Source organism: Saimiri boliviensis, chromosome 9 (assembly GCF_048565385.1).
Source record: "Saimiri boliviensis isolate mSaiBol1 chromosome 9, mSaiBol1.pri, whole genome shotgun sequence".
Lineage (NCBI taxonomy): Eukaryota > Metazoa > Chordata > Mammalia > Primates > Cebidae > Saimiri > Saimiri boliviensis.
Window position 1 is genome coordinate 79,434,663 of NC_133457.1, and position 13,103 is coordinate 79,447,765.

The window sequence follows — 13,103 nt, forward strand, 5'->3', positions numbered from 1 at the left end:
AAATATGTATGCATATTATTCCAAGAATGTTTCTTTATCCTCCCTTGAGGACTTAGTGACTTGCTTCTAACAAGTAGAATAAGGCAGAAATGATATTGCATGTGTCAGAGAGGAGGTCACAAAAGGCACATGGCTTCCTGCTTGCTCTCTCACTCTCTCTTGGGTCACCAGCTCTGGGGGAAGCCAGATGCCATGCCATGAGCAGCCCTATGGGAAGGTCCACATGGTGAGGAACTGAGGTGTCTTGCCAGCAGCCATGTGAGGGAGCCATCCTGGAGGTGCATCCTCCAGCCCCGGTCCAGCCTTCAGATGACTGCTGCTGGGCCACCCGTGAGTAACCTCATGAGAGAGCCTGAGACAGAATCAGCCCACTAAACTGGCTCTCCTTCCTCCTCAGCAAGGGGAGCCAGTCAGAGTCCCAAATTTGAAGAACCTGGAGTGAGACAGCATCACTGTTTGTTTTGAGAAGCTGCTACATGTTGGGATTATTTGTTATGCAGCAGTAGATCACTAATACACTGACTTAAAATTCAGTTCCTGTTTTTACATAAAATTATCCATTCTTTCATCTAAACTTTTAGCTGAGAGATATTTGACATGATCTCCATCTAAGGGGAGTGACTGTGGTTTCTGGGTGGTGGGTTTGGGAGTCATTTTTCTTGTGTTTGTCCTTCTGCATGTTCTTGAACTACTGTTTATAATGAGTGAGTATCATTAAAACTAAAAACACAAATGAGGACTCAGAGCCTGGGCATAGGTGGAGAGTGCCTTATTTTCTCCTGGGGGTGGGGGACAGCGGCGAGGTTTGTGTCTACAGGAAGCAGGCACACCACTCCTTGAGGCAGTTAGAACTCTGCTGGGCTTCACATTCAGTGGCACCACAACAGCAGATGAGCCACCTCTGAAACTCGGCTTCATTCTTGTGCATCAGAAGGAATTGTCCCAACAGGATGTAAGCCTGGGAAGGGGACGAGGCAGGGAGGAAAGCAGGAAAGGTTATTATAAGCCAGCTCAGATGTGCTCTTCCTTCTCAATCACCAGGGCTCATGTGACAATCAAAGGAGGGGGAACAGGGCAAATTCAGGGGAGACTGTCAGTCCTGGAAGCCCTGACGTGGGTCTTAGCCCTGGTGAGAGCTAAGGCCAAGTTAAATGCCCACCTCTCAGGGCTGGTTTGCAGGCCATCCAGCATGGAATGAATCAGACCCTGCCCTCCTCGAAATTTAACAAGCACATGAATCACTTGGGAGCTTGTTAAAATGCAGGTTCTGAAAGTTTAAGTCCAGGGTGACGTCTGCGTTTCTAACAGGCTCCCAGCTGCTGCTGATCCAGGGACATTTTGAGTAGCTGGGGCCTAGCACACTCCTGAAGCTGCCTTCAGACCTCCAATGAAGCATTTCTCTTGGAAACACACACATAGCCCAGGGTAAGAGACGTTCCCGCCCCACTACTTCTGCAATTGTTGTAGCACGTTTTTGGTGGTGGTGTTTTTTGAGAAGGAGCCTTGCTCTGTCTCTTAGGCTGGAGTGCAGTGGTGCCATCTCAGCTCACTGCAACCACCGCCTTCCGGGTTCAAGCAATTCTCCTGCCTCAGCCTCCCAGATAGCTGGGATTTCAGGTATCTGCCACCACACCCAGCTAATTTTTGTATTTTTAGTAGAGACAGGGTTTTGCCATGTTGACCAGGCTGGTCTTAAACTCCTGACCTCCAGTGATCCATCCGCCTCAGCCTCTCAATGTGCTGGGATTACAGGCATGATACGCCAAGCCCGTAGCATGCATGGGGTTTCTAAACTTCGGCACTATTGATATTTTGGACAATGCTCAAAATGTTCTAGGGGTCTGTCCTGTGAATTGCAGGATGTTCAGCAGCACCCTGATCTCTACCCACGCCAGTGGCACCCTCCCTCCCCCACCCAAGCAGTGACAGTCATCACCATCTCCAAACATTGCCAAAGTGTCCCCTTGGGGCAAAATCTCCCTGGGCTGAGAACTACTACGTGTGGAGCTGACAGGTGAATGGCATCTTAGCATCGATTTGTTTTTGCAAACCACCTGTGCGATCTCAGGCGACTCATGGAAACTGAAGTAAGAAACTGCAGACCCTGGATCTCAGTTTCTGCACCTTGCTAAGGCACATGGTGTGCTCTGCAAGTTAAATCAAGTGAATTAAATGGGAAGGCATTCGAAAAATGTAAATTCCTCTCTCATATTGGGAGCTGTAGCCCTGTGGGAGAAGCATAGAAGCATTGAAAACATGCTAAACCTTGCCCACGTTCCCCTTCCTGAGTCTCTGTGCATGAAAAATACATGGAAGATAAATACTTGGTACACCATGATTCCTGTTTCTACGGCATTCTCGAGCTTTCTAGATATTAATACTTGCCCCCGAGGCTTCTAATTCATCTTTCACCGTTTTATTACACCACTATTGACAAGACGCAAGGACCACACGGAGGAAGGGAATTCCCAAGGCCACGTGGCCAGAAACTAGCCAAGCCACTAAGTGGTGGAGGCTGGAGACCTCAGGTCATGTTAAACACCCGTCTCTCAGGGCTGATTTGGGGGCTCTCCAGCCTGGAACTAAAAAGAACCAGCATCCACCCATGCCTCGAGTTCTGGGCCCTTTCCCACGGGTGTCTGTTTACTTTCGGTTCTGTAAAATAAAGCAAACTTCATCTTAACCAAAGCGAGCATAGTTTTTGAGAAGAGAAATCAAATAAAAGCTGAATCCCAGTCATAAAATATACCCAGGCATTGAATTTTGGGGATTTTATTTTTAGTCATGGTCCAGTTGTTCGCAAGAGAAAAAAGCCAGGATTTTATGGGGAGTTTGAACTGCTACTTTAATCTTTACAAAAAGCAATTTAGTTGCTTGGCATGATATCATTTTACTTTATCAGTATCCTCCCATTTTTGAGTGGTGGATTTTACTGAGATATATTTAAATTAATGTTTTTGAAAAACAACATTTATTAAGTGTTCATTGAGCCAGTTGCTGTAGGTGTGGGAGGTGCCAAGGTGAAGGTAACAGAAAAAAAAGACAGAGCTGTGTCCAAGGAGAGAGAACATTAATAATAATTTTAAAAAATTAATAGTAAGTGGCTTACACAAACCTTTCTTCATAGAGAGAAATGTTCATAATACTCAATAATAACGATTAATGCTAAGTACACTTTTTATCGCTTCTGTGGGCCACGTGCTGCTAGAGACACCTGACACGTTTTAACCCACCTGATCCTCACACCTCCCCGTCCCTCCCATTTCCCAGGCGGAGGTGCTAAGGCTCCTGCTTTCCTCTGTACTATTCCTGCACACCCCAGCTGTCTGCGGTCTGGCCTGGAGGCTAACACATCCCCTGCCCATTTCAGAAGTGGCACTGCCGGCATCAGCTGGCTTGGTAGTGAGAGCCTCCACGTACCCACAGGCTCAGCAGCCAGGATGCCTGGGAACGCGTGGACCCCATGCAAACTTTCCAGGAATGCCACAGGAAGAAGGGCCCTGTCTTGCAGCCTCGGGAGCCAAGAGGCAACCTGACGCTCCCTCCTTGGTTTTCCCTCCTGTCTCCCTGTGGCATCTCCCAGGAGGGAAAGTTAGCTTTCCTTCTCCCTTCATCCCTGAGCACTTCGCCCTGCTTCCCAGGGAAGCTGGAGTCGTGGGCGCCCATTATTGCCCTGCCAGATGCCCGCGTGGTTTCTCCCCCAGCTCTAGAAAGCCCCCAGCCAAGGAGAAAAGACACTGCCACTTTCCCTACTTGAACCAAAGCTCCCCAGAATTCAGCCGGGGTGGGAGGGGTGACACAGAAACACAGAAACCCTGAGAAGATGTCCCTGTTCTCCTACCATCCTGAACAGTGGCCATGGCCAAACCACGGCATTACATTCCTTTCTGCACCAATAAGATAGGGAGCTCAGCCAGGTGCAGTGGCTCATGCCTATAATCTCAGCACTTTGGGAGGCTGAGCGGGCAGATCACCTGAGGTCAGGAGTTCGAGACCAGCCTCGCCAACGTGGTGAAACTCCGTCCCTACTAAAAATACAAAAATTAGCCAGGTATGGTGGCGGGCACCTGTAATCCCAGCTACTCGGGAGGCTGAGGCAGGAGAATCCAGGAGGCGGAGGTTGCAGTGAGCTGAGAATGTGCCACTGCACTCCTGCCTGGGTGACAGTTAGACTGTCTCAAAAAAAAAAAAAAAAAAAAAAAAAGAAAGAAAATGAAAAAGGAATAGGGGATAGAATGCAGAATCTCCCTCAATTCCAAGTGCAAACAGTGAGGCTCTTCCAGAGGACGGCCCCCAAGCAGGGGGGAATGGCCCTCCAGTTTGCTGTGCCCACTCCTTGCTAAATTTACAGCAGCAGTTTGAGCCTATGCCGGGGTTGGGTTCCCTTGCATCTGAGCCGTGTTTTCACACAGGGCCTGGTGCCAAAAGTCCCCCCTCCCCAGCTGGTGTGACACTCTGCTCTTGTCATCTTTAAATTTTTAATACATTTCTTTTTTTAAATTAATTACATTTTTCCCTAAGAGACAGGATCTCATTCTGTCACCTAGGCTAGAGTGCAGTAGCTCTTTGCAACCATAAATTCCTGGGCTCAAATGATCCTCCCACCTCAACCTCCCGAGTAGCTGGGACTACAAGCACACACCACCACACCCCTAATAGATTTGAACTAGAGGCTTCACATTTTCATTTTACAGTGGGCCCTGAAAATTAGACAACTGGCTGAGGTCCACTCTCATTAAAATGTTCAGTCCTCTCCATATGCTGGGCTTCGTCAAGCAGAGATAAACTGTCTCCGGCCTTTCCTGCTCTCCAGCTGCTTACTATGCCCTCTGCCCAAGTCCACAGGTCCGGAGCACCTGTACTGAATGGACTTCAGTGACCACAAGACTTCATGGTGCAGTGACACGACTTTCTCTGATTCTTTTTTTTTTTTTTTTTTTTTTTTTTTTTTTTTGAGACGGAGTTTTGCTCTTGTTACCCAGGCTGGAGTACAATGGCGCGATCTCCGGCTCACCGCAACCTCCGTCTCCTGGGTTCAAGCAATTCTCCTGCCTCAGCCTCCTGAGTAGCTGGGACTACAGGCACGCACCACCATACCCAGCTAATTTTTTGTATTTTTAGTAGAGACGGGGTTTCACCATGTTGACCGGGATGGTCTCGATCTCTTGACCTTATGATCCACCCGCCTCAGCCTCCTAAAGTGCTGGGATTACAGGCTTGAGCCACCGCGCCCGGCCTCTGATTCTTTTTCACTGGTCACTTAAGTCTTCATGTCATTTTAGGTTTAAACTCTTGCGTCTTTTTTTTTTTTTTTCGAGATGGAGTCTCGCTCTGTTGCCCAAGCTGGAGTGCAGTGGCATAATAACGGCTCACTGCAACCTCTGTCTCCCAGGTTCAAGTGATTCTCCTGCCTCAGCCTCCCGAGTAGCTGGGATTACAGGTGCACGACACCATGCCTGGATAATGTTTGCATTATTTGTAGAGACAGGGTTTCATCATGTTGGCCAGGCTGGTCTCGAACTCCTGACCTCAAGTGATCCTCTCAAAGTGCTGGAATTACAGGTATGAGCCACCACGCCCAGCCTACGATGGATTTTCTGTTCCCATAGTTCCTTTCTCCCTTAAAACACTTTCACCCTTACGTCTAGAGCAGTGCTGCCCAGCAGAAATAAGGGAGCCAAGGTTGATTTTCCTGGTAGCCACAGTAAAAAGTGGGAAGGAAACAGGTGAATTTCATTCCAACAATATATTTTCTCCCATATTTCCAAAATATTATCATTTCAACATGTAATCAATAAAAAAATTATGGATGAGCTGTTTTACATTCTTTTTGGGGCTAAGTCTTTAACATTGCAGGGTGTGTTTTATATTTCTAGTACATCTCAGTTCAGACAAGGGCACAGGTACCAGCGGCCGCTGTCTGGATCTAGATGCTCAGGCCACAAATGACTGCCCCTCCTCGGAAGGGCAGATACAAAAAAAAAAAAAAAAGAAAGAAAGAAAGAAAAAAAAAGAAAAAGGCCAACACATCACATATGGCTTTTAAGCTTCTGAAGAGGCTTAGGTAGATCCGTGGCAGAATCAATAGTTTTGAAAGTCCTGACTTAAACTGGGAGACAGAGACCAGTTCATGCCATAAGCCAAGGCTCTGGGGAAAATGGGGACAGGCAGTAAGAACAGTTCCCTCCCAGCACCCTACGTCTTCTGTTAAAAAAAGGTGAAAGAGGCCGGACACGGTGGCTCACACCTGTAATCCCAGCACTTTGGGAGGCTGAGGCAGGTGGATCACAAGGTCAGGAGTTCAAGACCAGCCTGGCCAAGATGGTGAAACACCATCTCAACTAAAAACACAAAAATGAGCTGGGCAAGGTGGCACGCACCTTTAGTCCCAGCTACTCAGGACGCTGAGGCAGGAGAATCGCTTGAACCCAGGAGGCGGAGGTTGCAGTGAGCCAAGATTGCACCATTACACTCCAGCCTGGGTGACAGAGTGAGACTCCATCTCAAAAAACAAAAACAAAAACAAAACAAAACAAAAAAAACATTGAAAGACCTGTGCAAGAGGAACGGAGGAGAAGGTACCCGATGTAGGGACTGGTGAGACTTTGAGAAGGGGCCTCCCAGAGAGGTAATAGGACACCCAGATAAATCAGAGAGAGGAGGGGGCTGGTGTCTCATCTCCCCCAGGGCATCCAGCACACTGGGGTCTTTGGAGAGAGCTGAGTGAGGAACCCAGGGAGGTAGGTGTGAGGGTGGCCCAGGGGCCTGCATCCCAGCAGGTGCTCAGAGAGGGTGCAGAAAGGGCTGAAAGAATGGAGCCTATAAAACCAGGCCAGGTATGCTGTCACAAGCAAGGGCGGAACCCAAGGTGGCTTTGTGCACAGGAAGGAAACTGAGGCTGGGCCCCAGCCTGGGATGGGACAGGGAGCAGGGGAGAGTGACAGCTGCCCTTTGGCAGAAGCCAGCAAGGCAGGAGGTCGCTTGAGCCCCAGAAAGATGTCCCTTCCTCTGCCAGGATTAGGTCCCCTGCAGGCGAAGTATGAACATGTAAGAGGCTAGGTGTGGTGGCTCACGCCTGTAATCCCAGCACTTTGTTTTGAAAGGATCACTGGAGCCCAGGAGCTGAGACCAGCCTGGACAATGTGGCAAAACCCTGTCTCTACAAAAACACACAAAATTAACTGGGCATGGTGGTGCATGCCTCTAGTCCTAGCTACTTGGGAGGCTGAGGTTGGAGGCTGAGCTCAGGATGAGGAGGTTGCAGTGAGCTGAGATCACATCACTGCACTCCAGCCTGGGTGATACACTGAGACTCTGTCTCAAAACAAAACCAAAACCAAAACCAAAACAAAATGAAAACCACCAAGAGCCAGCCTCTTTATCTAAATCTGAGACTCCTGTCCTGCCACGATCTCCCTGTCTGGGATACTGTCATTGCTGGCCCTGACTTCAGATGGGTCCTTACCCTGAAGCATTTGCCCATCTTGGAGGAGCCAGAGCTAGGTCTCCTCCTGGGTCTCACTACGGTCCCAGGCAGACTCCAGACCCTGATGCAGGGTCTCACCACCAGACTTAGTCTGCCCGGGCGTAACCACCTGACCATGGATCTTTGCGTGCAATTTGTGACAGTACAGTCCACACTGCTCCAGTCCTCACATGGGACCGGACAAGGCACTACTCCCCGGAGCCCTTGTCTCCTCGTTGGTAAAGCGGGGAGAGGGACCCTCATCTCAATCACACGTGTGGGTGGCTCAAAGCGAAGGATACAGGTGAGAGCCCCAGTGCCCGTGCCTGGAATTAGCAGCTCTAGGAAAGTGCTCATTGCACAGGAGGTCATGGACACAAGAGGAGCACGTGTCCAGGGACCCGGCTGCACACAGACAAACCATCCCCACAGCCCTGACTCTGCAGACGAGTTCTCAGATGCCTGACATTTTCTCATTATTCATTCATTTTTTTCTTCTAAAACCCACCCACCTATAATCCTCATTTAAAACACAGTTAAGCTATTCACACACACACACAGACTTAAACTGGAAAAGGCAACACCACAGAGACAGAAAATAAATCAGTGGTTGCCAGGGACTGAGGCTGGTGAATACGAAGAGCACAAGGAAAGGCGTATTTTGAGTCATGGGATTGCTCTGTGTCTTGACTATGGTAGCGGCTGCATGACTGCATGCATTTGTTGAAACTCATAGAACGATGTACTAAAAAGGGTGAAATTTACAGTATGTATGTCAATTATACCTGAATAAAAACGTTTTTAAAATAATGAATAGAGCTGTGCAACAACAACAAAACCCCACAATTAGGGACACATTTAATCAATGGTGTTCTATATCGGAAGAGTGGTTCCGTCTGAGGGTAGGGAATGGCCTTGGCCAAGAAAAGGCACAAGAGAATCATCTGGAATTTTGGAGACATCTGATTGCTGGGTCTGGGTAGTGGGCATATGGGTGTACATATATGTGTAAAAATTCATTGATCTGAGCCCTTTATATCAACACATATTCCCCTAGGTATGTTACATCACAATAGAAAAGTAAGAGGAACAATGATTTCTTTTTTAAAAAGAATTTTTCGCCAGGTGTGGTGGTTCCCAGCACTTTGGGAGGTCGAGGTAGGTGAATCACTTCAGTCCAGGAGTTTGAGACCAGCCTGAGCAACATGCCAAAACCCTGTCTCTACAAAAAATAGAAAAAACTAGACAGGTGTGGTAGCACACACCTGTAGTCCCAGCTACTGGGGAGGCTGAGGTGAAAGGATCGCTTGAGCCTGGGAGGCAGAAGTTGCAGTGAGCCGAGATGGCACCACTGCACTCAGCCTGAGCAACAGAGTGAGACCCTGTCTCAAATAAATTAATTAATAATAAAAGCAAAAAAATTTTTTCTCTTAAAATTTGTTCCCTTGGGAATGGTTCTGCCTCCTTGATCTGGGAAGAAAGAATCCAATCTATCCAATAAGGGAGCTTCCGTTTCTGATGATACCGTCTACTGAACATTAAACTGGCTCTCAGATTGGGGTGTTATTCGGAATATTTAGTGCATAGCAGTGGGGTAATCAGAAAACCACGGGTCCCATGGTTCAGATTTAGATGCAGACCGAACTAGTCATCAGCCATACATGCAGCAGTTCCTAGCCTCTTTGGGTGTTTCTGTAACACTGTCTTGCCTGGTGGAATGGGCTGACTTGGGCACCAAGAGGCGTAGTTCTAGTGGGTGCCTCTGCTGAGCGAGAGTGCCATGCTCTGAGAGTTCACAGCCTGCCTTGTCTGTGCTCGCTGTCTTTGCGTTGTCTTTGGGACTGTTTCATCTGAGGCTTCAAGTCGCTTTTTAAAAGCCCCATAAAAACAAACAATGACATAGAAAAGAATATTCCAATTCCACTGGATATCCTTGAGGTCATTCTTGGGCCGGGAATGACATGACAGATGAACTCACTCTGGTGTAGACCCCAGGCTGTTGTTTCTCCACCTGCCATTGCCAGGCTGGTGCCCTGGCAGGGGCGAGCGAGACACCATGGGTCCCTTCAGGGGGGTATGGAGTGCACCTAAATCACCCATCCTGACAGCTCTGTCTCAGACCCCGGTGGCTGGCCTGCTTCTGTTGACCCCTGAGTGTTTGAACACCAAGTGAATCATGCCCAGCCCAGCTGCTCTGAGCTGAAGCCATTCTACCGTATGTGCCCATCATCTGCAGGCCCTTGAGGCTACTCAAGCATGTGGGGTCAGTAGCATGAAAGAATGTGGCACCCCGCCAAGTGGCAGCTTTGCTTTCTGATGGCCCTTCACAGGGACACATGGCAGGAACTGCCATCTTTCAGGACTGGGGAAAAGAGGTAGGGAAGGAAGTCAGAGAAGTAAGAAAAAAATGAATTACCTTGTTGATACCTTTGGTGACCAAATTGATGGCGAGCTCATGGCTGATGCCATCCACCCAGCAGACATCCTTTTCTCCAATGGGTTCGGAGAGGAAGGCTCTCAGCCTGGGAGACATGTGGTCCATCTCCTGTGACGGCAGTGAGGAGAGAGGAGGATTAGCAGATACCTGACTGCTCCCAGTGTGCGTGGACACTGGGGACCCCCCTCAGCCCACCAAAGGACTGGGGCAACAGATGGCGAATTCCTTCCATCACCCAGCATTTCCTGGGCTCTGCTAAATGCAGGCGCACCAGGCTTCACTAAGGCCTTCACCCATCCATTCCTACCTGGATGGACAAACAGAAGCATAATGATGGCCACAGATGAATCAAATACATTTCCACGAAAAGGGTGTGCTTCATATTAAGAACTGCAGCGGGATCTTTCCAACTCACCCTACCCTAAATACCTAAAGCGACAACTTGCCTCTCTTAGCTAATTAATCCACCTTCTCTCTTAACCACCCAACACTTCCGTCATACTTTTATTTCAGTGTTCATCACATTCTACATAGCGTCAACTCTCTAGAAACTTCAAACTGGCTCAAATCGTGAAGAACACATTCTAGAAGTCCAAAGCCCAGAGATGGGAATGGGTCACGGCTCCACTCCTCGGGGATTCTCCGGCTTTTCCTCCTCGTGTTGGCTTTATTCCTGCTTGGCTCCCCTCCTGGTGGTGAAAGGGCTGCTCCAGCACTTGTCGGCTTCACCAACTCCACCTCAAAAGAAGGAAGAGAAGGTGGCTTTTGCTTACGTCACCTCCTTTGCTGCTTGTGCTCCAACTTTAACCAGACAAAGCAGCTTTCCCAACCAGCAGGACTTGCTCATCGACTTCCTGCAACTTTGGATGGCAGGCCCCAGGCAAAGAGACTCTCTCTCAGCAAAACTACTTTCATCCCTCTCCACTCTCAAATGGACCACTATCTCCCAGGAGTGGAGTCTCCTAGGACCTTAATGAAGACTGCCAGAGGTAGCCAACATCCTGAATATTTCCTGGAAGATCTTGAAATACTATGGGCTCCATAAGTATTAGGTCTGCCTCTCAGCACAACTGGCCAGCCATTTTGTTAATATGAGAGTTGCCATCTTCCTAGTTGTTCTTTGTTTGTTTGTATGTTTGTTTTGCTTTGTTTTTGAGATGGAGTTTCGCTCTTGTTCCCCAGGCTGGAGTGCAATGGCATGATCTCGGCTCACTGCAACCTCTGCATCCTGGGTTAAAGCGATTCTTCTTTTTCAGCCTCGCAAGTAGCTGAGATTACAGGCAGGCGCCACCACGCCCAGCTAATGTGTGTATTTTTAGTAGAGATGAGGTTTCACCATGTTGACCAGGCTGGTCTTGAACTCCGGCCCTCAAGTGATCTGCCCACCTCGGTCTCCCAAAGTGCTGGGATTACAGCTTGATCCATCGCGCCCGCTGCCATCTTCCTAGTTTCACAGAGCCATCTTTGCTGCTGTCCGCCTGAACATCGCTTGTCAATCAATCCACATTTAAGGTCTGTCTCTTCTCAACCAACCCACATTTAAGGTTTGTTCCTTGTAGCATTCCCTTCCTGGCACAAAATTCTGTGTCAGTTTGGGCAGTTTACGATGAAAGTAACAGAAAACCCAGTGTAAATCAGTTTACACAATAAGGAGGTGTTATTAGCACATGCTACTGAAAAGTCCAGAGGTAGATTAGACATGACTTGAGCAAGGCGCCAGCCTGATTTCCCAGCAGCCCTCTGTGACTTCCTCTGTGAATCGGCTCAGTCCTCAGCTTAACTCCTTTGTGGAAGTAACTGGGCTGCAACACTGCTTTTGCAAGGCACACCCCTTTCCCCCAAAGAAACACAAAGCTGTCTTTTCGTAGAGGCCCCCAACAAATGCCCTCTCTGGTTCAGATTGTAATGTGCCAGTCCCTAAAACAAAAATTATGATCTGTTATGTGTGTTCTACCTCTGGGTTCAGCAAGGGAGTCAATGTTCCTAAAAGCTCATGGGCTGCAGGTATGGGGATGGGGGAACCAAAATTGAGACAGTTATCCTGGTCTTGGGGACAGGTACCCCATACCATAATATGGGACTATGTTACAGGAATGACCCAAAGTCCTTCACACGTTCCCCAGTAGATCACGAGGCTCCCAAGGGCTGTAGCAGCCTCTTAATGGCCTTTGTTCCTACCTCTCACACCAGCTCCACTGCCGAGCACGTGGCAAGCATTCCATAACGTGAACGATCGGGTGCATCCAGCATCTCCCTTTCACAGCCCTGTCCACTCTCCAGTCCCACTCTCCCAATTCTCCTCCATCTTTCTATAAAGTCAAGCTCCTTGTGTACGCCTTCTTGCTGCAAAGGACATTTTGTAACCCTTCAGAAGACATTGAACTCTCCCAGAAGAGATAGATCTGAAGGCATTGATTTTGGAAGTCAGGGAGCTCCTGAGAAAAGTGGCCTTGGGCCAGACGCAGTGGCTTACATCTGTAATCCCAGCACTTTGGAAGGCCCAGGCAGGCAGATCATGAGGTCAGAAGATCACGACCATCCTAGCTAACATGGTGAAACCCTGTCTCTACTAAAAAAATGGAAAATTAGCCAGGCGTGGTGGCACGTGTCTGTAATCCCAGCTACTCAGGAGGCTGAGGCAGAAGAATCACTTGAACCCAGGAGGTGGAGATTGCAGTGATCTGAGATAGCTCCATTGCACTCCAGCCTGGGTGAAAGAGTGAGGATCTGTCTCAAAAAGAGAGTGTTCAGGGTCCCCTGACTCTGTGGGTCTTAAATCCACAGATGTGTGAGCTGAGGGCATCAGCCTCTCTTCAGCAGCTGATTAGGAAGCTCTCTCTTCATCTGTGAAAATGTGTTTCATAAATACAGTGTTTCATCCAGATGATGTGTATCTCAGGTGTGAACAGGGCAATGCCTCAGCATCCATGGCTTTATGGGACAATGAATTTGGGATTGAGAATTAGCATTGATGAATTGAGTGAGAATCCAGAATTTCTGAGCAAGGAAAAGCCTGAAAGTCTCATGAGCTGCTCTGCCTTTGCTGAGGGAAAATTCCATTCACTATCCATGCTGGCCATCTGTTAAGTTAAACATCTCTGCCTATGAAATCCAAGAATAAATGGAAACTACAACATTGCTATCAATGCACCAGCAGCATCAAAGACGGGTAATGGTTAGTAACACCTTGAGGGTGTTTGC

At 48.4% G+C, this 13,103-nt stretch overlaps 1 protein-coding gene across 1 annotated transcript in view; it reads right to left on the reverse strand.

Annotated features, from left to right (window-relative positions):
* Positions 1–754: 754 nt before the first annotated feature.
* Positions 755–13,103, reverse strand: part of BANF2 (BANF family member 2) — a 31,025-nt gene continuing 18,676 nt past the window's right edge. The window contains exons 2-3 of the mRNA XM_003933175.3: positions 9,882–10,010; positions 755–958 (exon numbers count right to left, since the gene is read on the reverse strand). Coding sequence (XP_003933224.1) covers positions 812–958; positions 9,882–10,007 — 273 coding nt within the window. The 5' untranslated portion in view covers positions 10,008–10,010 and the 3' untranslated portion in view covers positions 755–811. The remainder of the gene's footprint in view (positions 959–9,881; positions 10,011–13,103) is intronic.